Source organism: Phaethon lepturus, unplaced genomic scaffold (assembly GCF_000687285.1).
Source record: "Phaethon lepturus isolate BGI_N335 unplaced genomic scaffold, ASM68728v1 scaffold312, whole genome shotgun sequence".
NCBI lineage: Eukaryota > Metazoa > Chordata > Aves > Phaethontiformes > Phaethontidae > Phaethon > Phaethon lepturus.
In genome coordinates this window covers 21,738-49,514 of record NW_010522364.1, presented here as the reverse complement: position 1 = coordinate 49,514, position 27,777 = coordinate 21,738, and the positions used below count along the sequence as shown (strand labels likewise).

Below are 27,777 nucleotides of genomic sequence, written 5' to 3'. Positions count from 1 at the left end.
AAACATTCATTTTCTTTCATGTACTATCATGTATTATTATTCATTATAATTGTTAATTATTATTACATTGAAATTTCAGTAGAAATTAGACTTCCTAATGGCTTTGCCTTTCTGATTCTTGCCAGATGACTTTCTAAAGCTTCTGTGATAAAATAGCAATCTTTCAAGTTATTCTTATTATAAGAGATTACCTTTTAAGTATAAGCTAGTTCTCAGTCTTCACGGATAACCACCGCTTCTACTGTAAGCGCTAGAGATGGGAGGGGTTTTCAGTAAATGTATTTTCTTTCTGCTTTGAAGAGTGAAAAGACAGTACTGAAGGAGAGAGAGGCTGCCTTAATTGTTTTATCAACCCCCAAATACGTTGCTGATCTTCAGACATTTTATATTTATTTCTTTATTCATTCTTTTTCTGATTGTCCTACTTCCTGGGTTGATAATCATAAATCATCTTTGGTTTGACCAGGAAGGGATTTGTTTTCTGTATTGTGCAAGTGGATAGGACTTGGTCTATCTGGATTCTGGCTGCTGCACTCATTCTTGCATATTCTGCACTAGCCATTCTTTCATCTGTATATTCATCTTCGCAACTACTTACCCCAACTGAATCTGAGCAAGGCCAGCTGCTGCCAGTCACTGATTTTGTGCTACTGTGTAAGTCATGTAAGTCACCATGATGATGTGCCATGGTGCTTTCATCACAAGTTCTTGCTGTCTTTTATCTGTCTGAGACATGGCCTTCCTGTAGATTTCTTGCCTCCTGTTTTGATGCCTGTGACTTTAAAAAAAATATTAGTCCAATATATAGTTACAGTTGATTCATCAAACTTGCATTCATTGACCACATTTAATTTAGAAGTTATCAATGCAAAGCCATGGGTTGGATAATCAGACTTGTCCTTTGCATTATTTCCATTCATAGTGCTCAGCATCGCCTTCCCTTCTGACACAGCAACTTTTCTCACTCACTGTCCACTGAGCAATAGAGTGAAGACTTTCTTGCACACACATTTGTTTGAGATTTTGTTTGAGCACCCAGTTTCTAGAGCTTTTCAATAGGACTTTTTGTTGCAGATTTACTTTTTTTTCTTGAAGACAATATAAATTTACTTTAACCTATTTCACCATTTACTTTACATGCACTCTGATGTTTTATGGTAAATCTGCCATTCTGAGACATCAACCATTTCATAGTCTTTTTGTTGCATATGCATGGGTAGCTTCAGATACACTTCAGTGTCCATTGACTTCCTCAGTACATTTTTTTTTTTAATATATGAGAGACGGCATTAGTGGGCAGTATGTTGCGGAGGGGGAGAACACACCAGAATCAGAGATAATATTACCTAGTCTAATATTGTCTTTACTGCTTATTGTTAGGATAGATTTATACAAGCACTGAAATTCAAGAGTTGTGTTTCCCTGAGCCCAGGGACCAGATTATAGAAGCATTCAGACTTCTTGGTTCTGAGAACACATTCCCTGTGTTCCATTTCAAAACATCCTTATTCTCAACTTCACTTGACTGTCTTCTGCATTTACTTGAACATGGTACCATGCCTGTTTTCAACACGTGCCACCAAAACAGTTAAAAATACTTCACCAGTATTAATGAATTGGGTTTTGTAGAAGCAATATTAAGTTGATAAATATGGTGTGTGTATATTGTAGGTAGGGCACACTCCTGGATACTGAAGCTCAAGACCTGATCTACGTACTCTTATTCCTGAGATTAATTGTGAAACTTTGCCCTCTCCTCTTTATACCCTTTCTTCTTGACTTATCTGTCATCTCTGCCAGGCTAAAAATGAAATCAGGTTATATAAACACTGTGGGTTTAGTGAAAGGTGAAACTTTTATGGCTTTTGAAAAGTTTAAGGGTGCTGAAAAGAAGATATTTAATTATAAGGAAATGCTGAGATTGAAGAATGTAAATTTTGAGACACTGAGATGGATACCTGAGCAGCTTATTTCTGCAGCAACTTACTGGGTCTGTAAGTGTTCTTCCTAGTGTAGAGGTACAAGAAATGCCTGTATTCCTTGAGAGTTATAGCACAACTACATTGCTATATCTTACTTGAATGTACTATGGTGACTTTTTAATATTAAAGATCAGTAAGATGGCGTGTTACACATTGCATATTTTGTCAGTACATAACGCTACTTTGGAGATGCAGGCTAAATGTGAAGACTATGGGAGATGATCTGTGTCTTTTAAAGCTTATAGATAATGCCTTGCCAGAATTAAATTTTGCTTTATGAAGAAACATTAATTTTGTCTTATAAGTGAAATTGTATTCAGAATCTTGGCTGTTGCTCCATCTTACAACAAACACCATTGTTTTCAGTGGTCAGCCTCACTTAAATATACAACTGTTCAACCTTCTGTTATTTGCCATGGAGAAGCTCTTTGATAGTGTAAGAAAACTTGTTCTTAGTATCACAGAATCATTAAGGTTGGAAAAGACCTTTAAGATCATAAAGTCCAACTGTTAACCCAACACCACCATGCCCCCTAAACCATGTCCCAAAGCGCCACATCCACACGTTTTCTGAACACTTCCAGTGATGATGACTCCACCACCTCCCTAGGCAGCCTGTTCCAATGCCTGACCACTCCCTCTGTAAAGAAATTTTTCCTAATATCCCATCTAAACCTTCACTGGCGCAGCTTGAGGCCTTTTCTTCTTTTTCTATTGCTAGTTACTTGGGAGAAGAGACCAACACCCAGTTGACCACAACCCCCTTTTCAGGTAGTTGTAGAGAGCGATAAGGTCTCCTCTCAGCCTCCTCTTCTCCAGACTGAACAACCCCAATTCCCTCAGCCACTCCTCATAAGACTTGTTTTCCCGACCCCTCACCAGCTTCGTTGCCCTTCTCTGGAAACACTCAAGCACCTCAACGTCCTTCTTGTAGTGAGGGGCCCAAAACTGAACACAGTATTTGAGGTGCAGCCTCACCAGGGCCAAGTACAGGGGCACGATCACTTCCCTACTCCTGCTGGCCACACTATTTCTGATACAGAAGGTAGGTTTATTCCTCTTTTAACTTTATTCCGTTGTTCAGCTTTGCCTCAGTGTATTTTGGCCCTCTCAAGTATCTGTAAATTCTGTCGTCTTCCTTCTGATTGATTGTTCATACAGGCTAAGGATACATAAATATTCCCCCTGTAAACATTTGGGTCCCAGTTTGACCTACAATGTTAAGCAATTCTGGAAAAGTCTGTCATCTTAAGAGATCTTTGCCAACTATTGACAACTCTGCTCAATGCAACAGAAATCCTAATTGTCTTACTAGGAGGAGATTACTACTCCTCTCCTGCATCCTATTAAGCAAAATCTTTTTTTTTTTTTTTTTTTTTTTTCCAATCAGCCCAGGAACAAACTTGCAGCTTCTGGGTAAGGACAAAACAATGGGGATTACTGCTTTTATGTTACAGAGAGATCCTATGGCAGTACATCGGATTGCCTTCACCAAGTCATAATATTCTCTCTTTTGAAAATGTCTGTGCATGCATGAACATGCCCACATGAATGCAGGCACCCACACACATGCGCAATCTCAGCACCTTTATAAATAAATATTATTACAAAAAGGTTATCAAAATTATAGATGTCTCCTGCGAAACGCCCATTTATCTGCCTGAGATAAGAAAGGAATGCCTAATATTTGAACTGTTGTTTTGCAGTTATGTTTGTTTATTTTGAAATTCATTGTTGCATAAGGTCATCTAATAACCCAATGAATAGGAGATGCCCAAATGTTCATGAACTAGATGGCAAGACTGTTTTGTCTGTAGCCCTTTCTTACAGGCAAACCCATTAAATATAGCAACTGTTGACATCCCCTTGTATAGTGAGTAGGCCAGTCAGATGTTAACACATCAAATCTAGAGATTTGTCATGAGTGTTGAAGCTTAGGATCTAATTCCATTAAAACACTTGCAAAGTACACATTTGCTTATGCTGGCCAAAACAGGTATGGTCTTTAGTATTACAAATATCTTGCATTGAGATATATGCGTTATTAAGCCACTGATTTATTCAGAGTAATGTTTTTACCAGGATGGATTATATCCGTGAATCACAAAATGGAAGAATTATTATATCTTGAGATTCACCCTTTGGGGATTTCTGCACTATGCGGTATATATTTTTAGATGAATGCTCCATCAGTTTTTTTCATATACTTGAAGGTATGGTGCTTTCATTCTGCTCTTTGCTTTTCTATCACACTGAGTTCCCACAGTAAGAATTTTTTTTCTCTATACCAGTACTGAACATCATACGACCTAATTTCATTCCATTATTTTTCTTGTATCCTTGTAAACCAATTTTTCTTTCTTAATGGATTTCATACACTTCAACTACATATTTATAAAGTCATTCTGCCTTTTTCCTGTTACCTTGGTTGCTACTTAAACAAGTTTTGCCTGACTTCATTTTGTGCTCTTTCATCATGAGTCAAGTTTCCTCTGTTTTTAAAATTTTATTTGTGATTTTTACCCAGCTCTTTGTCTATAAATTTTTAAGGTACAGAGTTACAAATTAAACACTAAAATTTAGTTTATCAGAAACTATTGGGTGGGGAGCTACATTTTTTTCTGTTCTATAACACAGTAACAGAAGCAGAAGTTGTATTTGTTATTTTCGTCTGTCTTAGTTCGCTTTAGTCTCATGTCTAAAATTGCTGCAGTTATGGAGGTGGGTTCAGATGTTCTTCTAAGCGAGTTTCAGTCTAAAGTCGCAAGGCTTTGTTTTCTGACCTTGAGGTTAATAGGTAGTTCAGTGTGGTAGCAGAAAGGGTTACAGTCTTCCTGCCTTCCATTAGCAAACCTCAGTATGCTTGTATTGCTGTTATGAGGGGAGACACATGTTGATTTACTTTTTTCACTGTTTTATTCTTCTTGGAGGCTGTGGTTCAATTTACTGCATTCCTTGGGGGTTTGACATGTCAATTAGATGTTATCGACAGTAATAGAAGGGCAGTTGCTGTAAGTGTGAAGTTTTTACGAGTGGGCCATGAAATCGCACCCAAGGGAATATAAGAGAGAAGGATGATAAATACGGTGTTAGTCTATAGGCTACGAAGGAACTGATTAATAGGGAGCATGATTCTGTCTCATATCTTTAAAAATATTGTTTATATATTTGCTGTTAATCAACTATTCCATTGGGATGAGAAGTTATATAATAAAAACAGTTTACAGTCTGTTGTAGGACTATGGGGGGGGAGAAGTCTTCAAAATTGAAAGCATCCCACTAGTGTTACTGGGTGTGTTAATGTGTTGGATGGCTCTTCAGATCTTTGCTATCTACGTAAACATCAGGAGCAATAACCATTAGTAATAAGTAAGTACAACAAAACCAATTCAGCCTCTAGGATTGTACAAGCTTGTCTTCTGCATGTGTGCTCTGGTGTACACAAAAGTGTGTAAGATACTTATAGGTCAAGTTACTCAAGTTCACAGACTTCGTCTGCCACCACTGCCATTCCTCAAGGATATATGTGTAGATGCTACATGCACAGTTTTTGCTACGCCATACAAATTTGGCTCATGGTGTTCAGCCAGACAGTTGCCAGCAAATTGCTAATAATTTCATTTTGTGTAAGATTTTTAAGTATAAACTATACTTCTGGAAGTACATAGCATAAATATAACCAAGATGCATTATTAGGTGGGTTATTCCTCTGTCTCCGAGAGCTGCAGAGAGAAAGCTGTTACTTCCAGCCTGCATCTTCCTTGTTTCCTTAGAAGTACCACATTTGGCAGGCCACCTTTTGAGAGAGTGCTGTCGTGGTGACAGCAGAATAGATGGAAATTCAATTTTAGGTCTCAGTTTTCAGCTGAGGTAGACTGCGGTAGAACTGCACTTAATTTGACCTGAATTTAAAAACCAAAATGTAGATGACCTTTGATTCCTCACAATATTTTCTTTCTCATGCTTTGTCTTCCCCCTTAGTGGCTTGGGAGGCTGGATGGAAAGGGGGTGGTTAAGCCAGCTACCCAGTTTGACTTCTGTGCTTTATGGGTCTGACTCTCTGAATCAGTATGTTAAATTACAGCTTTACAGGACAGGGAGTATTACTTCGCTTTATTGTTTAGTACTGTTACGGTGGAAAACATGTTTTTTATTAGCAATTTGTAAGGTAGCTGTAGACCTTTTTGGTAAAAAAAAATGTTTGTATAACAGTAACTATTACAGTAGTTTCAGCGCACGCTTCTGTGTTTGTTTTGTAGGTACTCCATAGTGGAGGTTAGTAGGGTATTCATTAGTAAAGCAAGGGGTGTAACACACATCATGCTGAACATACTACAGAACTTCTCGAGTCTCAGTCGGCTCGCTTATGTGTGCACGCAACTTTTTTTATTTGGCAGCATCACGTACTAGTTGCTGTCTTGTTTACATCAATACCGTCATCAGACTGGCGTATGGAAAGGCAACACAACTCTTCTTTCCTTCTCCTGTCATCTGCTTTTACAAATACCTTCTCACTATTCCAAGATAATGAATGCTCTATGTCATTAAAAATATATGTAGTCACAGTTGAAAAATATCCACGCATCCAAATAAGCTACGTGTTTTGTCGCTTACTATAGAATGAGGCATATGTAGACAAGCGTTAGAAAACAAAATGGAGGTTAACTCCTTCGTAACTGACATTTTCGGGTTGTGTTGTTCATTTCCACATTTGCTTCCAACTCTTTAGGCTGCTTAGCCTAAAGCAAGCCATGATACGAATACGATGTGGTTATTACAGCCTGATGAATGTTAGCTGCGTGTAACAGCTTTCTCTTTTGTCTTACATCTTGGGCCTGAACTTGGTTTCAGCTGTAATCTGTGCTGCTCTGGTGATCGCACAGTGCGGTAGTACTCTGTAGCGCCAGTGGCTCATTAGAAAGCCTCAATGAAAGATGAGCTTCCAATTCTTTCTTAATTTGTACTTTTCTGGAAGTAACGGGGAAGAGTCGCTATTTATATCCTGCTATATGTAATAAATCTTCGGAAAGATAGCAGCTTTTCATAGAAATACCTAGGCAAGGATTCCAAATGCAGAGAAAAGCCGTTAAATTCTTTAAGAGGCGAATTGCTATTTTGGAGCTCTAGATGGTTTAGGGAATAGCAAGTTATTGTCACAGTTTACCTGGACATCAGTATTTCTTGCATTCTTCTTGCAATAGCCTAATAAAGAAAAAGACAGGAAGAAACATGAAAGTGGAGGGGGTTCCTCTGAAGAGAATATGGTGAGGAGATTGTGGGATGCACGCAGCCATTGAGTTTTCAGTGACAGCTGTTGCTGTTGGAGAGATGAAAGCACTTGGCCCAAGACTCTGTTTATATGTTTGAGCAGAGGAAGTGGTTTTCATTGCAAGGAGCTCTAAGCGAGACAGGCAGAGTCAGAGAATAAGAGAGCAGAAGATAATTGTCTAAATTATGTTCAAGCTATTATAGAAGACGAATATAGTTAAAATGTAATTAAATATGACAGGCTCACAGGATGCAAGCATGGCTTTGGAATGCTAATCGTCAATTACTGTATCTCCTTACGGGAGTTGGGCAGAACGAGAGAGTTAGAAGTCGGGTGGCTGAGGTGAGATGTAGAGTGTTAAATAGAACACCGCAGGACTGTAACAAGGCTAATTTCTTTCGGAAAGTGGAGCTGTGGTATCAGGGGACCTTTGCTAGCCAAACAACTTGTAGTGCCGCATTTCAGCTTGAGAACCCTAGTATAAATCGGAGTAGGCTGCTAGTCGGGAGTCTTGTCTTAGAGATGTGAACCTCAGCTTGGGGTAGTGATTATTTCTGTTGTGAAAGTGATGACCAGGAGTGCTGCAGATTGAGCAGCAAATCTAAAATTAATCAACCAGCAAGACAGGTGTGAAAGCAGAAAAAAAAGATCAACACTTCCTGAATATTAAAAAAAGGTAAACCCTGAAAAATCAATTTATTATAGGGTCACTAGTAAGGGGTACAGAGATACAGAAAGTCCAAAGACAGCAATGTCAGTTTGTGGGAGAAGTAAGTTCTGACAGCTTCTTCATGACCGTGTCCTAGGTAAAGAAGGTGGAAGCATTGCCACCAGCTTGAAAGACTTGCTTGGCATATGGGGAGTAATGGTGAAGAAATGGCATCTTATTACACAGAAGTATCTAATCCCAGACCAAAAATTAGGTGCTTTTGATACGTTTTAGTGCTGCTGTTCTTGTAATACAGTGACTTACATAGCTCTAGTATCAATTCATACGTATAAAGTTTGGAGGAAGTTTTTATAAAGACCATCAAAAGTGATTTTGAGGATAGAAAGACTAGCTCTGATGAGGAGAGTATAAAGTAAGCACATACACATGGCATGACTATAAAATAATTTGCAAAGTAAAATCTCTACAGAGAAACTGAAATTATTACAATAGTACCAGAAGAGATAACTAGTAGAATGAAAAAGATGAAAAAGAAACTTTAAGGCTTACCTATGATGTCTTTTAATTTAATCAAGGAGCACCACTGAACAGTTGTTATGGCTTGATGCATAAATAGAAGTCTTACTGAATTCGTTATGTCAAGCAAAAAAAATGCAAAAAGAGGACAGATATGTCTTGATAATGTTCTGTCAGTAATCTCTCTTCCCATATGGGTATAGTTACACTGCATAAATTGTATCTTTGCTGGATAATTATATCTGTACTGGAGAGGTATTGCTTTGTATATATTGATGTTCTAAAATGTACTGTTACAGTCAAAATCAGTGCAACTTTCTAGTGACGAAGGTTTGCCTTGCTTATTTCAAAAGTTACTTTTTCCAAATCCATTTGGGTTGTTTTCTACTTAGTTTATTTCCTTAGCAAAAAGGAAAAAATGGAGACGTAATTTTCTCATTATCCCATCAAGTACTAATTCTCTAGGGGCAATATTCTTGAATTTTAATAACTTGAATTTTAATAACTCTTCCAGAAATTGTCTATAATTTTTACTTTCTTTTTTCCAATGGGAAGGGCATAAAACGGACACATACCAAAACAGTAACTGTTTTTCAGATTTATTGAAAACTCTATCTACCTTCAGGTGTCACATCCTCAAGAATTACTTTCACTATTTTATATCATGTTTTAGTATTATTAAAAGGGTAATTATGATCCGATCGTAATAACAGCTTTGTAGCAGACAGTAAGGACTTGTAATGCAGTGGGAAGTGGAAGAACTTAGGAGCTTCGTTGAGGAGCTGATGTAGAAGTGTGTTGTCAGAAAGATCTTCAGAGGCCTTTTTCTCAACCTCTTTTAATATGTGTCATGCTCTTCAGATGTATTCCTGAACAGATGCGTCAGCTTCATACAACAGACACAGCGTTTACTGCCATCTTTGGAAAATCTGCATTGAACACTTGCAGTGTGTATTTGACCAGTGCTCAGAAGTACTATAAATAAATACAGACCCATTTATATTCCTTTCTGTGATCTGTAACTAACCTATTTTCTTGCCACAGAACACACTGACAGTAAAACAGAAGAAACAAAAAAACAAAAAAGAAAACACTTTAGAGGCTAGGAATGAATAAGCTGGGTTTTGTAGGTTCTTTAGGATTTTACTCTTTCATTTAGAATAGCTTTAGAGTATTTTCTAAATTGGTAAGTAGGGAAGTCTGATTTTTTTACATAGTCACTTTTCTTGCATGAAGTGTGTGCGTGTAAATGTAAAAGCGTATGTGTAATGCAAACTATGGCAATACTTTGTTAGGAGAAGCAGCGTTGCAATTGTCTGATTGTCCCAGCCACTCATCTTTGGGACTCTGTACTTCAAGGTAACAAGCTATGTTTGGCCATGAAGATTAACTGACTGGCTGTACTAAAGTAATATGAGAAGGAAACTCAAGAAGAATTGTACTCCTGTTTAGGGGGAAAAAAAAGTTTAAATCATAGCAGCCTTTCAGATATTGAGACAGTCAACAAAATACCCATTCTCATTTTATATTTTATTTAAAGCTTGAAGAAACAGCCTGAGCTTTAAAATAAGGAGGACATAGCCGCATAAGGGATATAAATAAACCATGCCATTAGATAAATAACTGCTGTACCTCTGAGACCTGACACAGTCTTCACCTTTCTATTATGATGAGTTACTCTAATTACATCCATTACTTCATGCAGTAATACCAGTAAACTACTTGAAATTAGGTCTTGATTGGGCTCATAATCTTCTTTAAGCAAATACAACCTGACAGCAGTGATGAAAGTAATAGTCGACTAAATTAAACCCAGAAATGCTATGTTTGGGACAAAGAGGTTTGCCTACTAAGGGAAAATGCAAGTGCCTGACAAATAGTCGGCAACCAGGCTGTTCATACTGCCACGCCTTGGGGTAGTCTCCTGGTGGCGAGGGGCGTTTTATTCCAGTTTTGCATTGGTCTCTTATTTCTTAAATGAACACTTGTGAAGGTATTCTGAACACATTCAGGAAAGCTATCCAATGTTGTTCTTCTGTAGTGAGCTAATGCAGTTATACTTATCTATAGTGCTGAAGCCTTTTTTTTTTTTTTTTTTTTTTTTTTGGCTAGGAAGTTAAATTCTGTATCCAGCTTTCATGTTTTATGAATAAAAAAATACTTTAAATTCTAATGAGTTTAAATACTAGTGTAGTGGAAGGCTGACATCAAACTGAAAGCTCTAGTTCCTATTATTCTTTTTTGTTTCTTCTGTTTTACCGTCAGCGTGTTCTGCAAGCACAAAGGTACGGTAGGAATTGGGGTCCTTTGCCTGCTGCTCACTAGGCTACTTGAGGTGTTGTGCCTCACCCAGCTCAGAAGGGTATGAATGAGGAAGGAAGAGGATAGCGGTCCCAATCGAGTGTTTTCAGCCTAGCCCAAAAAGTTACCTTCCAGCTTGGGGGGGAGGGTGTGCGCTGGTCTGTTCTACCCACTGCCTCTGTGTCAGGATGGGGAAATCCTCACAACCTGACCAGCGAAGAATCCTTTATGTTACTCATAATTTACTGGAAGGACCTTGGCCCGCACACGGGAAGCTTGGCTCCTCTGCCCTCCCTGTTCCCCTTAGAGTGGGAGTTTATCTGAGGTTTTGGGTGCTGGTTTTTTTCCCTAGAGCTGTAATTTTCTTTAACTAAGCTGATGGTTTCTCATGACTAGTTATCAGATGGATGATTTACTTTTATTTATCAGATCTTTTGTTTATCTAATACAGTCAATATTAGTCAAGGATTTTAGACTTTGATTCAGGGTTTTTTTCTATTGCCATTTTCTTAACTTTCAGCAATAGTATGGGTATTATTCCTGCACACAAATTGTAGTAGTATAAGGTTTGTATGGAAACACATAAGCAGAGTCAAGGCACTTAAAAATAAAAATGAACAAGGGGTGCTGGAAATTCAGGTGATGAAAAGTGTTTCTCTATTTGCCTTATTAAATGATAATAGTGTGTACTGTCACTTGAATGGATTCTCTGTATATTTTACTGCAAGCTCTTGTGACATTGTTTAATATCTGTATGTCTCTCTGGATTTTTTTGTAGATCCTGGCAAACAATCACTTTTGATAAACAGCCTGCATCTTTTATCAGAATAGTCGGAACTCACAACACAGCTAATGAGGTAAGGAACTTTGAAGAAAACCTATATTCTTCATGAATATATAGCAGTATGGTTTTTCATATCTTATGATGAAATTGATAATGCCTTCTAAAATGTACTTTTTTTTTTTTACTCTGGCAATCTGGCAAAATAAGAACAAATGCTTTTCTTATTTGAATACTTGTGAACTATGTTATCATCTTCCCTTCACTCTACAGAGTTGAAGGGCTCTTGCCACTGTGGGGGATATTTTGTGGTTTTTACGAAGTACAGTAATCTGTGTCTGGTTTTGACCTTTGCACAGTGCCATCAAACATTCCTTTTGGGTTTGGTTTTCAATTATTCCTTATTTTGATGAATGATGAAAATACCATTTTAGTGCACTAGATAAAGGTATATAGCCTCCGATTACTTGATTTTTATCACCTTTACATTATCTTTTGAATGAATAAAATGTAAGAAGAATTTCATTCTTCATAAAAAAAAAAATCTTACTTGCATAAGATTCTCTTATAATTAATTTTCATACCCGGTAAATTGGTTAACCAACAGTGGCGAAACCAAGATATTTCTTTCAATTCATTTTATACAGAAAAAAATACGTTTTGCCTTAACTGACCAAGTGCACGATCATCCTCTTTTTGTTTTCTTGCGCTTCTGTCTTTCATATTTATTGTGTGTTGTCTCAGATAAAGTCCAGATTTTACAGCTGAATTCAGTGAAACAACTTACAATATATGTGAATTTAAGAACATGTGCAAGTCTTTGTGAGATTAGCACCTTATATAATGAGATGATGAGAGGCACCAAAAGCTGCTGCTTCTGTGTGTATGCATGCATGTCTACATCCCACATGTGTAGTTCACCACAAAACGTTGTAGCTTCTCACTTTATCATGAACTTTGGATAGCGCTATTACATTTGTAGTAATTAGAGTTTGCCAACTCTAATGGTGTTAGGATTTCCATTTAGCATATGGGGATGATGTTTCCATAGTAAGGCATCGGAAGAATTGTCAAATAGCATTGTTTATGTCCAATTTTAGAGCAATGATTGCCAACATATGCACCACCAGATGTTGACATCAGTTCTCAGCAGACAGTTGGAAAGAAGTTGACCAATAAGCTGAACCGGGAATATAACTTAATTTATTTTTTTTCTAAGCATTGTCTCTTGCAGTGTATAGTTCAGTCTTAATCAGTGAATTCTCAGAAATACACAGTCAGAAGCTGCCTTCAGGGTTGTTGTACATGCATGAAGACGACCTTTTTCATTAACGATCCATATAGACAGTCCTGTTTGCTATCATGCCAGCCTCTGTAAGTTTTCATCTCTTTATTAAAAAAGAGTGAGGTGCATTGCGTAAACTTAACAAATCAGACTTTAAGAAACATTACCTCCAACTTTCAATTCTTAAGGGTTACTTTAAGACCTGAAGAGTAATGGATTTTTAAACATAATTTCAAACTGGCTACCATTTCCAAGGTATTTAATATCCTGTGTAGTTATTTATATGGAGCACTGCATAACTATAGCAAGGATCATTATGTGCAAATAGAGGTTACAGCTATTCATGTAGTGGCTGAGCGGAACTCTAAACACATGCTGCTGTCATGGGTCTTTTCTCTCTTTTGTCTTTAAAATCTGTACCCCACACTAATATTTTTTTAAACAATATATTTCTCCTAAACCATATAGAGGAGGAACACTATTAGCATGCATATATTACTAAATTACACTGTTTTGATATATATTAAACAGATGATTTATTACATTTTGTCACAAAGTTTCGTTTTCTAAAGAATGCAGCAAGGTATTTTTCATACTTCCACTTCAAATAATAACAGGGTAACCGAAGTCTTGGTTTGTTCTGGAGTTGATAGGCTAAGTAGTCTCTTCAGTAAGAACACAAGCAGTTTCTAGAATTATTTACCTACAGGTTGTTGTATTTTATGTCAAACCGTTTTCATTTTAAACAAAAGATGCTAATGGCAGCATGTGCTCATCAAGGAGTTTTACTGTAATAGGTACAAAAATACTCCATACATATTCTACCAACATATACCTTTGAATTTTGAAAGCACAATCTGCAGACTTTCCAAAGGGATGAGTTGATTTTTGGAGTTTAAAAAAAAAATCCCATAAAATTTCTCCATTTTGTGAATGTTTTCGTCTTTTAAACTCCTCTGTTCCTTTGCCATGTTCTCCAACTGTTGAAAGACATAATGTTCACAGATTTTTTTTGACCTGGCATTTGAATTTTTCTTGGTATGTTAGAACATGATAGAAGTGCAACTTTTTGTTTTCGTGAGCTTCCAGTCATCCTACTTTGAGAAATAAAAGGATTATTTTTCCTTAGTTCTTGTTGTCATTTATTTGTCAGACAGGTCACCTCATACTTTGTGTAAAGTTTATCTTGTTATTCCTCTTCAATATTACTGATCTGGAAAGGACACCTAGTTGCTAATGTGAGAGCTTTAGTTTACAAATTACCGCACCAGTGTATATGGTGCTTGGCCTTGCTGCTTTGTTTGTCAGACCTTAAATTATCTGTGAGAAGTATAACACGGCATTGATCAGAGAATGATGCTGAACTGTCATCTCTGCCTTTTTTGAGAAACACACGCAAGATTGTTTTGGTAATACTGCTCTGAAGTATGTAATTCCAATAATGAATGAAACAGATGAGCTTAATTGTACTTCTCTGTCCTCTGCTTCTTTCCAAAGGTGTAGTCGCTGTATGTTAAAGTAACAGAGTAACTGAAAATAACATTGTAGGTTCACAGGCTTGTTAATGCTGAGATGAGCATTTAGAGTTTAGTATGAAAGAATCGGTAAAAATGAAAGTTAAATTTTAAGAGTTTGGTACTTCAGACTTTACAGACTAGTATCAGCTAGACTTCAGTGGAAACACTACTGTGTTTTAAAAAGTATGTATCACTACGTAAAGTGAAGTTTTAAATGAGAAACACTATTGGTATGCGTTACCGCAGAAATACAGAATCTTCTGACTTGGGGACCTTCATCCCATTCATTAGACTGTGCTGCCTTTCAATGAAAGCAGTGTGTTAAAGAGATGCACTGATGGGATAACGTTCTTTCCTGCAAATCCTGATGCTGATATGTGCAACTGGAGAATTTACAATAGCTGTTACTTTATACTCCCCCCGGCCCCAAGTTTTTAAAGGCAGCTTGAAGTCAAGAAGTGTAGCCGAATGCAAAAATTGGCTTCTCAAGAACTGTAACAGATGGAGAGAATTCATGCCACCGTAGAAATTAGTTCAGCTTTAGAAAAAAAACTCACCAGAAGAAAAGCAGAGAAGAACCATTTTGTGCACATGTGTGGGTATGGGTGTAGATTTGTAGTCTGTTCATATGTGTATCTATATAGGCATAGCGATACATCTTTATGTGTGTATATAGAAGTATAAACATGCATCGCTATGTATCTGTATAAAAAACTGCAAGAATTCTTACACTGAGATGCACAAGAAAATATAATGTGGATTTTAAAAACAACAGTGACTGTGAATATTTTTTTTTTATTCATTAAATGTATATTGTCAGAATTTGAATTGACTAGCTGCCTCCCCAGAAAAGACCCAGGGGCTATTGCAGACATGTCCCTGCAGATGTCTGCTCAGTGTGCACTTGAGCAGGGATAGTCAAACAGGATAATAGGATTTTTGGTTGTATTGAAGAAAGGATAGAAAATACAAGATTCTGTAGTCCTGTATGAATATGTAGTATGCCTATGTCTTGTTTATGGTATTTGATTTTGCCCACATTAACTTGAAAGGGCATGTGAAAGGGCAGTTAAGATTATAAGAGATTACCTTTGTGAGAATAGCTTTAAAGACATGATTTACTTGCAGGAAGATTGATAGAAGATGTCATAAAAGCATACAAAATTAAGCTAAAAACAATAATTTTAAAAATCGGTTTTTAATATTTATCAAGCGTTAGCTGTAAGACTACAATGCATGAGAAAATAGCAAATTTTAAATCTTTGTAAGAAGAGATTTCTTTGCTTAGTATGTGGCAAAGCTGTGCAATTCATAGCAATGAGAAATCATGTGGAAAGAAGTTTCGCAACAATTTTTAAGAGTTCCTCCCCCCTCTCCTCCCAAGCACTTCCAAGAACAAGTAGAAGTAAGACTAAGTAAAGTAGAAAATCGGAAAAAATGCTTAAACAGGTGATCCCCTTAAATCTGAGATACAGTCACCTGTGCAGAGGTCCCAGGTATTATTTGAAACATTAGAAAACGATCACTGTTTGAAATGTTTCATCTGCTGTTTCATCTGGAGTGTTTCATCTGCTGAAGCAGCAGCCTCCTTGGACACTCTTAATGCCTTTCTACATACTCCAGGGTATGTCTGCAGAGCTACCATTGCTTTTACAGCAGAGGGCAATCTTGAAATAGAATCATGTTGGTAATGCTTGAAATTTCATTTCTAGTATGTATGAACAGTCAGTCTTTTGAGGAACTAATTAGATTGCTAAATACATTTAAGGCAATATAGTTGTTGTTGTCATCTGATAGCATGTAGTAGATATTTATGCTACTTGGCAAATTAAAAAAAAGCCATTTACAATGGAACCATCTTTCTGATTTTTAGTGCCCTATGTAAAGGTTGGTATCATTTGAAGGCTTTCTCTTGCTCCACTTGTATCACTTTATAAAGTTTATGGCGTGTGGACAGATGTCTTTGACCTCATGGTAAAGCATTCTAATTTGACTAAGTACTATTTGGCACTGATCTGGTCTGCATACTTCCATATAGACGTCATCTTACTTTGCTCATGCTTTTGCCAGCATTTAATTGTTTTGCTTATCTTAATTTTTTGTTCTCTCCAGGTGTTTCATTGTGTGCATTTTGAATGCCCAGCACAAAACAGTACCCACAAGGATGAGAGTAGTAAGGAAGTGGCAACAACAGAGGTGGGGGCTGGTGGACAACAGCTTGTTTCTCGTCCTGTTCGAGCTGCAAGTACTAGTTCCCTGCATTCCCCTCCTGGATCCACCTCGCGTTCACATGCTCACCAACCGTAAAGGAGATTGAAAGGGAGCTTTTGCAGCCCCGCTAACATTATATGAAACTATTCAGAACCTTCTTGTGCTGGCACCTTTTCTTTCTCTTTCTCTGTGAACAAAGGGGACCATGTCTGAAAGCTTGGACTGCTGAAATGGAAAAGGCTTTTCCCAAGGACATGAAGAGACTGCTTCACTCTCCTCAATTTGTTCAAATCAGGCTGGTCTCCGAGGGGGGAGAAAATAAATCTTCAATCTTCATCAAGTATCCCATTAACACCCTACCTCTATAATCTAACCATGGCAAGGAGAACAGAAGGAAATAAAAGGCAGAGCTACAGTGGAAATCTGAAATGACTTGAGCAGAATGGAAGGCATATGAAATAAGTATTTGTTCCCTGAAGGCTTCCATTAGCAAAGAAAATGTTTGTGGAACACATCAGTCCAGAATATATGTTATTTTTAAAAGTTATTCTTCATTCATATTCCTTTGTAACTAGTAATCTGTTTTCTAAATTGTTTTGACTCTGTATTCCACTTTGTCTCTTATTTCTGGCTGTAGCAAATGCTATGCAGTAGATTAAGGAAGTCTCAAACGTGTTTACCTGCTGAGATGCAAATTCCCTCATTCATCGGTGGGATGACAAGAAAAGCCTTCATGGTATCAACAAACTAATTAATTGATACTATATTAATCTTAACCTTAGTTGACTTTTCAAAGTACAAAATTGTAACTTCTTACGCTCAAAGAGGAAATTCCTAAATCAAGCATCCGTCTTGAAGAAAAAACATATTTTTCACTCCTGAAGATGATTACTTAAATTTTACCTATATTTCAAAGAAAACTTGCAACAGATCATCAAAAACATTTGGTTTAGGAAAGTGGAACTTCATCTGGTCACTGACAAGCATTTGTTCAGAATACAAAAAGAAGAATTTGCAGATGCTTATTTTTTTCCGAGGAAAAAAATGTTTTACATTCTGGAGCTAAAAATTCAAAGGCTGTGTGTGCATAAACTTTTCTCATAATCTTCATAAAATACGATGCTTTTATGCTGTATTGTAAAAGATGCGGCTCTTACTTCACAGTCACAGAATTCGTTATTCATCTCTGTCTGTCTGGATTACATTGCCTACTACTTTGCTTATTCTTGGGTGCTTCCACACTGATGATGATGCAGTCTCTTACTCTCCAGATCTATGTGACTCTTAAGACGTCTTTCAGTATGGGATAAAGTGATTTTATATTATGACAAATGCTGATGTAATTGGCAAAATTGGTTAGGAGGGTTGTTACTCCTCACAAAATATATTATATTGGAAATGTCAGCTATCCAGTTTTATGAACTTGGAAATTCCTGTGATGACCAATAGCCTTGTCAGGACAAAACAAAGCTAGTGTAGGATAAATACGGTTTTCCTTTGCATAACCATAGTGATAAAATTAGTTATATCAACATAGCAAATAGTACGTTAATTTATTACACTACTTAATTTGAAAGAATTTCCCTGTTGGATTACTGGTTGTGCTAAAAACAGGAAGGAATATAACAAGTGGTAGCAATGAATCAGTAAAAACTTCAAAAGAGAAAAGCTTCCTTTTTCTTCTTTCAAATAAAATTGATTAGGCTTTATCATTAATATTATAGTATTTTTTCATTGTCAAATTTCAGTTGAGTTCTGACATTTGCATACAGCCCCCTCCCTTCCCACTGCTGTCTTCTGACTTGTGAATGTCTGTCAGTGAAGATACATGCCCATTGCATTATATATAGCTTATAATATGTGCCACGGCTGCCTCAGACAGTCTTGGGTTCTCAGGCAGGATACTGCTCATGCCGGCCAGCACCTGGTCTGGGGTGCTGATTACCATATGGATTATGCCTTTGGAGCATGAAAGAATTGAGACCAGCTGTTGGGGACACAATTCTCTTGTTTAAGTATAGGTCCAAAAAGTTGGGTTATTTTTTTTCCTTTGAAAAATAGAACTAGAAGACTTTTCTATTCTGGTTGTAATTCATGCTGGAACTACTGAGATACATGGAGCATGCCTTGCCTTTGGTAGATAAGTCCTTCCGTGTCAGTGGTGGTATTTCCTTGCAGTTTGATCAAACAAGTTCTCTTTTCTCAAGCTGTGGATAAGCAAAGGGCGTAACATCCTAGCTGTTAGTCTTTAGTAGTCCCCATTGTAGAGAATGTTTAAAAAAAAAAAAAAATTGTGCCAGCTGTTCTGAGTTTAGGCTCTTGGAGAAAGAACGGGATTTTCAGTTTGTAATCTTTGATGTGCACAATTAATTTTTATGATACAAATAAGTCTTAGAGACTATAACCTGCTGCAAATCTTTTTGATCTTGTCCTATGACTCAGTGTTGAACTGAATCTGTTTAAAATGTCTGTTTATTTCCCATGACATTCGCTCTCTGCCAAGAATCTGAATGAACAGGTCGGTGAAATTCCCAAAGCAAAAAGTATCAGGTCCTGTAGACCTCCCAGTTCTTCACTCCAAAATATCAGTCAAAACAAAACTCAACTTTGCATTGTCCCTTCATACAGATGAATGGAAATTTTTAGTATTAGACTGATTCTCAGTCAGACCTGGCCTTTCTCACAGTCTTTATTTTCTTCTGTTAGTTACTCTTAGCACCTGTCACTGAGGTGAGTCCAGTGTGATCACAGGGCTCCCAGGCTTTTAACACAAGCCCTGCCATAACTTCACATTTTCTAGTGGGAATCCTTTACATTTTTATTCAGAGAGATAATGTTGAAATGTTTAAGGGACCTGAACTCTGCTTGGTCTTCTAACACTACCTGCCAATAAACACCCCGATTAGCTGTATTGCCTAGTATAGGTCTCTGTCTTAAACATTGGGTCAGCAACATATTTCTAGTGATAAAGGAAGATACCACACAGAACTGATTTGTGGTTTGGTGTGAATATTCTCATTCTTTCTAATTATTGTCTGTATTTATTGACTCCCAATGTGGTTCTTGTATATTCTTCTGAAAAACATTTTTTTTTTTTTGCCTTTCAGTGGACATAAGTTGTGCTGTTATGGCTTAACATCAGGGCATTTATAATATCAGGGTTTAGCAGAGTGATGAAATACTGTAATTATTCAGGACTGTGTTACCACTTATTCATATTTTATTTGCAACAGAGGTAGAGGAGAACGGACCCAGTATTGTTGCTTTCTTGTCAGAAACTGCAAAATAGACCTGGGTTTAGATTTCTGTGTAATGGAACTAACTATATTGTCACTATTGAGCCATTATGTCTATTTAGTACTTTAGTTATGGTAATTACTATCTTTAAATTCCCCAGGCCTCATTTTCTGTTTTTCTTCCATAGGTTGAATTCAGACTTAGGCCCAACTGTTACAGAGCTCAACAAAGGTCTTTCTAAAGTCTGTTTATTTAATTAACTTATTCCAAGGGCATTTAAAAGATTTTTATTCACAGAAATGTATGGCCAAATACCAATTCCTTAAAACTGACTTATCCAGGAAAATTAGTTTCTGAAGTGAGCAAAAATTTTGCAGCTGTGTTTGCAAACCATTGCCAGTCAGCTCTAAAACAAGTTCAAATATCATGTTAAATGGAATTACAATGAGAGAAGTTAATCTAAGTCTAATGTAAAAGACAATACAGAGGAGGAATCACCAATTTTGTTAGAGAAGGAACTATTCTTCATTGCAGTTTCCTTCCTTTAGAGCTCCATTTCTTTCTTTTTTTCCCCCATGAAAATCATTTTTTCTTGTTTCTTATGGTAACTCGTGAAAGAGCTCAGTGCTTCTCAGCATTGTTGAAAAATTCAAATTAATTTAATGTGTCTTCATCTTTACTAATGATAACATCAAATTAGAGAGTTTTCAGTTTAGTATCTGACTTGATGAGAGTTGGTTTCCATGAAAGAAAGAAAAATGACTGTAATTGTTCCACTCTTAAGTAAATTAAGTTTTCTAACCAAATGCATGAGAGCATCTACTAATTATTCAGTGATGTTTTGTAAATCTAGAGTCAGTGTGAAGATTAGAAGACAAAGTTAGTGCCGTTTTTGTCTGATTGTGTTAGCAGTTCTGGTTATACGGTGATGCCCACTCAGAGATGCTCAATAAAGAATTGGAATTTAGATGTGATTTCACAGAAAGTAGGTATGCTGTACATTGCTTTTTCTCTATGAAGGTATGAATCGGCTAATATTTTGACAGGTGTTAATATACCATCAAATGGGCAAGTGAATGCATTGGTGATTTTGTTGTGGTGGCTAGAGTAGTCAGCAAATCAGCAGAGACAGTAAGAGTTAATGTATTTAAGAATAAACATTTAGGCTTGTATGTCATGATATCAGTTGTCAGAGGACTAAATCATGCTTCAGAAATAATAATTTCTATATCCCGGAGGATGCTTGAGGCCAGATTCCTGTCCCCATCTCTCAGTTGATGGTGTGTTTAGCTTAGACTCCTTAGTTTTCTCTGAACTGATTGTTTGTTGTTGTCAGTTGTACTCATTAACTCATATATATATATGGGCCAAGTTTTACGAGTACCTAAATATTTATATATATGTTAAATTGAGCTAGTAGCTAATTATTTAGCTTGAATTTAGAACATGTTCTAAAGCTCCAAATCTAAAAAAAATTATATGTAGGCAGGTGTGAAATGCTACCGTTGTGGTATGGCAGGAAGTTGACTCTGTTTTTTGGTTGCTTAAAAAGTGCAAATGTCTAAACAACGTATGGGTGAGCAGGTCCAAAGTCTTACATATTGGTAATTTGGCTGTAGCGAGGTGTATAAAATAGAGCAAATTAAAGAAGGCTCGTCTCAGACAGGGGTGCAGTCCAAAGAAAACACCTGTATTCCTCCTACCTGCCTTGTATGCTGTGGCTTGCAGTGTTTACAGAGTCAGTCCTGATACGATATTTGTTAACTGCTCAAAAAAAAACCCTGCAGACTGCTCAAAAAAGCCCTTGCAGACTTTTATTTTGCCCTTCACAAGCTTTTATTGCAAAGATTTAGCTAAGGTAATGTCGAAGACCCACTTGTATTCCATGACAGATTCTGGGTCTGGGTTTGATTTTGAAAACGCTTACTGGAGAAATAGTTTTTAGATCACCCTGCAACTTTTCTTAGATAAAGCCCAGATTAACAGCTGTAGTGTAATACGAGGAAACTGCAGGTATCTGTCATTTACCAGTAGATTGACTGCTAACACAACTATGTATCAATTTTGTAATACTGTATGTATTTAATTACTATGATACATACAAATTGGGGAGGTGAAGAATCAGCTCTGCACTTCGCTAATAACATGCCCTTGGCGTTAGACCTTGTCACCCAACTAGACATCAGACAATTATGTATTTTCCTATTCCTTCCAGCCTAATAGAATAATACAGCCCAATGTTGTGAAAAAAATTCATAATTGATTCAGTACATAAATGTCATGGGAATCGAATTTCAGATGATTTTGGCTAAAAACCTGAATGAGTGGTGACTTGGCCCTGCACAGGCGTAAACACGCCTCTCCGGTGTCTCCTGCTACTTTAGGCTCTGGGCTATTGTAGGGAAGGAGAGCTGCACTGTTGGTGTACTTTTCCTCACTGGAACTTCTGTTCATCTATTTTGTATTTATCATCTTGGCACGTTCATTCTCTTTTTTGCAGATCCTTATCCCTCAGTGAAAAGAAGGTAACCTTGTTTCTCATGATTTTCAGAATTACCCAGTGACTCCTGAAAACTTGCAGATGCATCATCACCTTGGTCTACGTTAAGGAGTCTGAGCAATTTACAGAACTGACCTGTGTGCTCTTTCACAGCAAATGCTATGTTGTTCAAAAAGTACCAGGTGACTTCTGAAACATCGAGTAAGTTGGGCTGTTCAGATGAGGGTTTGTGCGTCTAAAACTATGTGCCATGTAATCCGAGTGAATAGTAGTTACTGCAGCTTCTTTCCGTAGAGGGAGCGGGGAACTTGCACACCTACAGAAATCACTCATTTCCTTCATAGCATTTCTGGTCTACATCACCGATCTGTTGTCTCTGTACTCCCGAGCTGTAAGTCGCTAGGTGAGTTACGGTTAATACCTAGAATCCAATAAATGTGTTTAACAAAAGATGTTAGGAAGTTTTTGCCTTTACAGAAAAATCTGAGATTGTGCTTTTGAAACATAGTCAGTTCCAAGAATTGTTTTTTGGCATCTTCTGTAGGGTCTGTTTGGTTTTTTAGTTGTTTTCAGCTGTTAAAAGACTGTGGAATTCTTCACAGGAGTTTCTCATAGAGACTTGTCATGCTGAGAAACAGCTTTTGAAACAATCGCGGCAGGTTTATTGCTGGAGAACAGGGGCAGGATTCTGTTTGGGTAGTTCTGTGAGTTTGTTTATGCTGTTTTTAATAACAAGGGCGTCAGTGTTGTTTGATTTGGATCTGTTTAAGGGATGATGTATGTAACTTACTCGTTTTGAGAGGTAAATGAATGTTTTTACACAGTAATACATAGTTCATGGGGCTTAGATGATTAGATTAGAAACATGTCAGTATTACAGCAAGGGATGGAGTTGCAAGGAGCAGTTTGGAAGAAAGACTGGTATGGACTTACATGTGTGCATATATAGCTGAGAAAATATATGTGTTACCTGAAGTGATAATTGGCAAAGTGTTTCCACATGGACTTTTTTTTTTAATTTAGGGAATTTTATTAAGGAATCTGTCACTCACCTGAATGTGAGCAATAAAAAAAGGAGGAAGAGAACATAGGGAGCAAGGCTTTAATAATAGTTTTTATGGGAAGAGGAACACAAAAATATGATTCATGTGGTCTAAGCTAGTTCTGTTTGTCTTTAGTCCTCACACTCTTATGTTTTCCAGCACGTTTCCTCCAATCTGCTTGTTACTCCTTTTCTTCTCCTCCTTACCTAGCATCATGTCACTGCTGCTGCGGTGTTCCCTGGAACTTTCCTACAAATTGTGATATATTAAAGGGGGGAGAGGGGGTGTTGTTTGTTTATTTTTACCTCTTTGTCAGATGCTAAATAAAATGTCCTAGTTCATTCACATCAGACTTTAAAGGCAACTACCACTAGGCTGTCAGTGCTAGTGAGAAAAATCTAAATTTGGCTGTCTGTGGATATGGGAAATACTAGCCCTTTTGGCGCTTGTTCTTCCATAATCTGCTTGCACTCTGTTTGTTAGCCTTACGAGAAAAATCAACAAGAGGTTTTCTGTTGACTTAAGGAGTAGGTCAGGCTTTGTGCAGGCTTATCTAAGTTAAGTTTAAATATAAATTGAAGTATTCCTCACCATGATGCACCAGATATATGCTCAATTTGTTAGTTGTGCATTGCTCAATGTGTTAGCTGCACATAAGTGCTGTTTTCTAAATAAACTGCATCATCAAAAGTGAACCTTGAAATAATTATTTGTAACTTTCAGCATCCCTGTGTGAAGGTACTTCAGCTGTCTTGGAGATTGAAGCATCACACTGAGCACATAAACTCATTTTGAGAAATACAGTGTTATTTTACAATTCAATGCCCATGTCTATTAACCTTGTCCAATATCTTGTAAATTTTTTTTTCCTTTCTGCATTGCTCAATTTCTTTATTGTCATTGGTTTTCTTTATGGAGTGAATGTTAATATTGCTCCTTCAAAGGTCATAAATTAAATATAAGGAGCCAGGCTAAATAGAAGTTCAGCTTTTAATGAACTTTTTCACTCATTTGTGTCAGTACTCCTCTTTCTTGATGGACAGTAGTTTAAAACTGTATGGTTATGCTCCCCTTCTCTGTAGCAATTATCATTGTATCCTGAAAGTTTTATGCATTAAATCCCTTTCCTTCTTTCTCGTATTTCCTAAATGTAGAGTGGTTCTAAACTACCTCAGGCCTTGTTGTGAGCAGGTACGAGTTTTAGCTAAAGTGTGTACTTCGTTGTAGTCCATGAATGTTCTTAAGTGCATGTAGCGAAATCAGCCCTGATTGCATTTTCAGGAATACTGTTTTGAGTAAGATACGTAACTGGGATGAGTTCAGACACACCCATGCAGGCTCATACCAATACCTCTTTCAAGAAAAACTTTTCAGGAGCACAGCTTCTGATAGGGGAAGCGCTTCAACTTTCTGGTCTCAGCTTTTTGAAGGAACATGATCTTGCCTGCACTGGACTACTCTCACCTCTCATTTACTGTGACAACCGTCATAAAAATTGTGTCGTCAGACCTCCATTCCTGGCCGTTAGCAGGAGCTGTGCTATTGCATTTGACTCTGCTCATCGTATGAGAATAAACCCCACATGGCATGTTCTGATGACTTGGGTGACATTTTATACCGCAATGGATATGCATTGCCAACCATTTGGGCTGTTTGGGTTTCAGGTAAAGTGATGGTTGCAGACTGAGCTGCAGTGATCCAGTCGATAACTTTGGGAGTTGTCTGGTTTTGTAAGTTATCCATTGAACAACCCGCGAACCTTGTTAGTACTGATTTCCCTTTCACCAGCAGATGTGCACATCATCAAACAAGCGTTTGGTAACAAGGAATTTTCTATGGGCATCTAGAAAAAGAAGCATCACAATTATATCCACAGTAACAATGTGTGTATTTGTAGTGAAAGTTATAGAATTATTAAACTGCTATAAGCTATTCTGTGCATGTTCTAGCATTTTATTAACACCTAATAAGCAGAGGGTTCTGGAGAGCAAGGAAGGCTGGCTCTGGATTTCTTTTGTAATAGTTTCAGAGAGCAGCAAAACTCACCAGAGTGGATGCAGGACCAGACAATGCTCAAAGCAAATAATTGAAACTGTTGTGCTTTGTATTTATTTCTTTGGACATTTTTTCTTTAAAAGTATTTAACTTCACAGGAAAATATAGCATATATTTAAAATAGTGACAATTAGAAATGCACCTTTTCAAGAAGGAGAAGGGTGTGATTTGAGAAATAAAGTGATCTTTTGTGTTTAACTCTGTGTCTGTAGCTTTGTTAAAATAATGGTAGAGCCTGTTTGGTGCTGCTCACATATTCCATGTGCGAATAGAAGAGTTTTGGCAGAACTGGATCGATTTCCCAGCATGGTAAGGAAACAAATATAGTTATCATTGATGTATTAACTCATAATGACATGGTTTTAATATCAACATAAAAAACACTGGTGATTTTTACAGTGACTCTTCAGGGCAGTGGGCATCTATAAAGGTACTGCAAACGTTGAGAACAGCAGCTGCTGGTGGTTGCTACCAGCATGTGCCACCGTACTCCCTGGAAGAAGTATATGAATGAGGTTTTCACTTTCTTTCACAAAAAAGGGGGGCAAATATTTTGAGACTTGGGAATCTGTTCTCAAGTGAACCAAAAGAGGCTTGATTCTTGAGATGTATTTAGCACTTGATTTCCTTTGGACTGCCATGAAAGGTGGGAGCATTGAGTGTTTAATTCATTAATACTAGGCCTTTATCTGCCTGGCTTATCAGCCTCATGTACTAAAGAGAATTTTCGTAAGCCTTGCTTGAATTTCAGAACTTCATGCCCTAAAGCAGGGACTGTTCTCCCGTAACAACAGTCAGTTCCTCTATCGTGATCTTTTAAGCAGTTGTGGGTGTGTCATGCTATTCCTTTCATAAATGTGTACAACTCTTGTTACCTAGAAAGTGGAGAAGTCAAACTCAAAAGACGGAAGTGTGATACCAACTTGTGAGATCAAGCTGAGGTACCACAGCAAACCGTACAATGCCATAATATAATTAGTTCTAATTTCTTTTGTGTGTTGATTAGCTATACAACAGTTAATAAGTTTGACAGTTGTTATTAGATTTTGAGAGTAAAGATGTGATTTTTAAGTGTCAGATCCTGCTGTTCATTTTTAAAAATGGATGTGTGGATTTTGGAGTATAGGCTGCCACTCACCTCAGGTACTGAATAGTGACACTTCCAAAATGTGGGAATATTGGTGCGAGGAAGCCTTACTTTTGAAATGGTGGTGGCCTAATAGAGTACAGGGTGAACGTAAGCCAGAAAGTTGTATTCCAGTCAATGAGAAGTAGCGCATGCTGAAGCCATCTGTGTTCCCAGGCCCTGTGTCCTAGTTAAAAAGAAGGTACATGCTTTTTGCTCTATCTTGACAAATCGGGGGCCTCTTGAGGCCTTTTGGAAATTTCCATTGCAGCTCTCAGGGAAAATTGTGTTCAGGAGAATACAATTTTTAGCGAGTGTTGGATATATTATACTAGAAGAAAAAATACACTTTCAAAGCACAGAGAGTTAAAAAAACAAGTTGGATGAGAGCAAAGCTAAGAAAAAAGATTCTTTCTCCTTGCCCTGGTAAGGGTCCAGTTTATCTTTGTGCTTATAAAATCATAGAATAGTTTGGGTTGGAAGGGACCCCCAAAGGTCATCTAGTCCAATCCCCCTGCAATGCACCGGGACATCTTCAACTAGATCACATTGCTCTCAGAGGTTGCCCCATCCAAAAAAGATTCTTTCTCCTTGCCCTGGTAAGGGTCCAGTTTATCTTTGTGCTTATAAAATCATAGAATAGTTTGGGTTGGAAGGGACCCCCAAAGGTCATCTAGTCCAATCCCCCTGCAATGCACGGGACATCTTCAACTCGATCACATTGCTCTCAGAGGTTGCCCCATCAAACCTGACCTTCAGTGTTTCCAGGGATGGGGCATCTACCACCTCTCTGGGCAACCTGTGCCAGGGTTTCACCACGCTCAGTGCGGAAAGCCTGTGAAAATTTCTTCCTTATATCGAGTCTGAATCTACCCTCTTTTAGTTTAAAACCATTACCTCTTGTCCTATCGCAACAGGCCCTGCTAAAAGGTCTGTCCCCAACTTTCTTATAAGCCCCCTTTAAGTACTGGAAGGCTGCAATAAGGTCTCCCCAGAGCCTTCTCTTCTCCAGGCTGAACAACCCCAACTCTCTCAGCCTGTCCTCATAGGAGAGGTGTTCCATCCCTCTGATAATTTTTGTGGCCCTCCTCTGGACCTGTTCCAAGGTCCATGTCTTTCCTATGCTGAGGGCTCCAGAGCTAAGGTCAGGTTTCACCAGAGTGGAGTAGAGGGGCAGAATCACCTCCCTTGACCTGCTGGCCACGCTGCTTTTGATGCAGCCCAGGATACAGTTGGTTTTCTGCGCTGTGAGTGCACATCACCGGCTCATGTCCAGCTTTTCAG

The 27,777-nt window shown here is 37.7% G+C and overlaps 1 protein-coding gene across 1 annotated transcript in view; it reads left to right on the top strand.

Moving 5' to 3' along the window:
• LOC104616682 (BTB/POZ domain-containing protein 9-like) overlaps nt 1-17,136 on the top strand; it is a gene marked incomplete at its 5' end in the record, with an annotated part of 33,999 nt that extends 16,863 nt beyond the window's left edge. Inside the window, 2 exons of the mRNA XM_010281768.1 lie at nt 11,517-11,595; nt 16,434-17,136. Coding sequence (XP_010280070.1) covers nt 11,517-11,595; nt 16,434-16,628 — 274 coding nt within the window. The remainder of the gene's footprint in view (nt 1-11,516; nt 11,596-16,433) is intronic.
• Nucleotides 17,137-27,777: the final 10,641 nt, after the last annotated feature.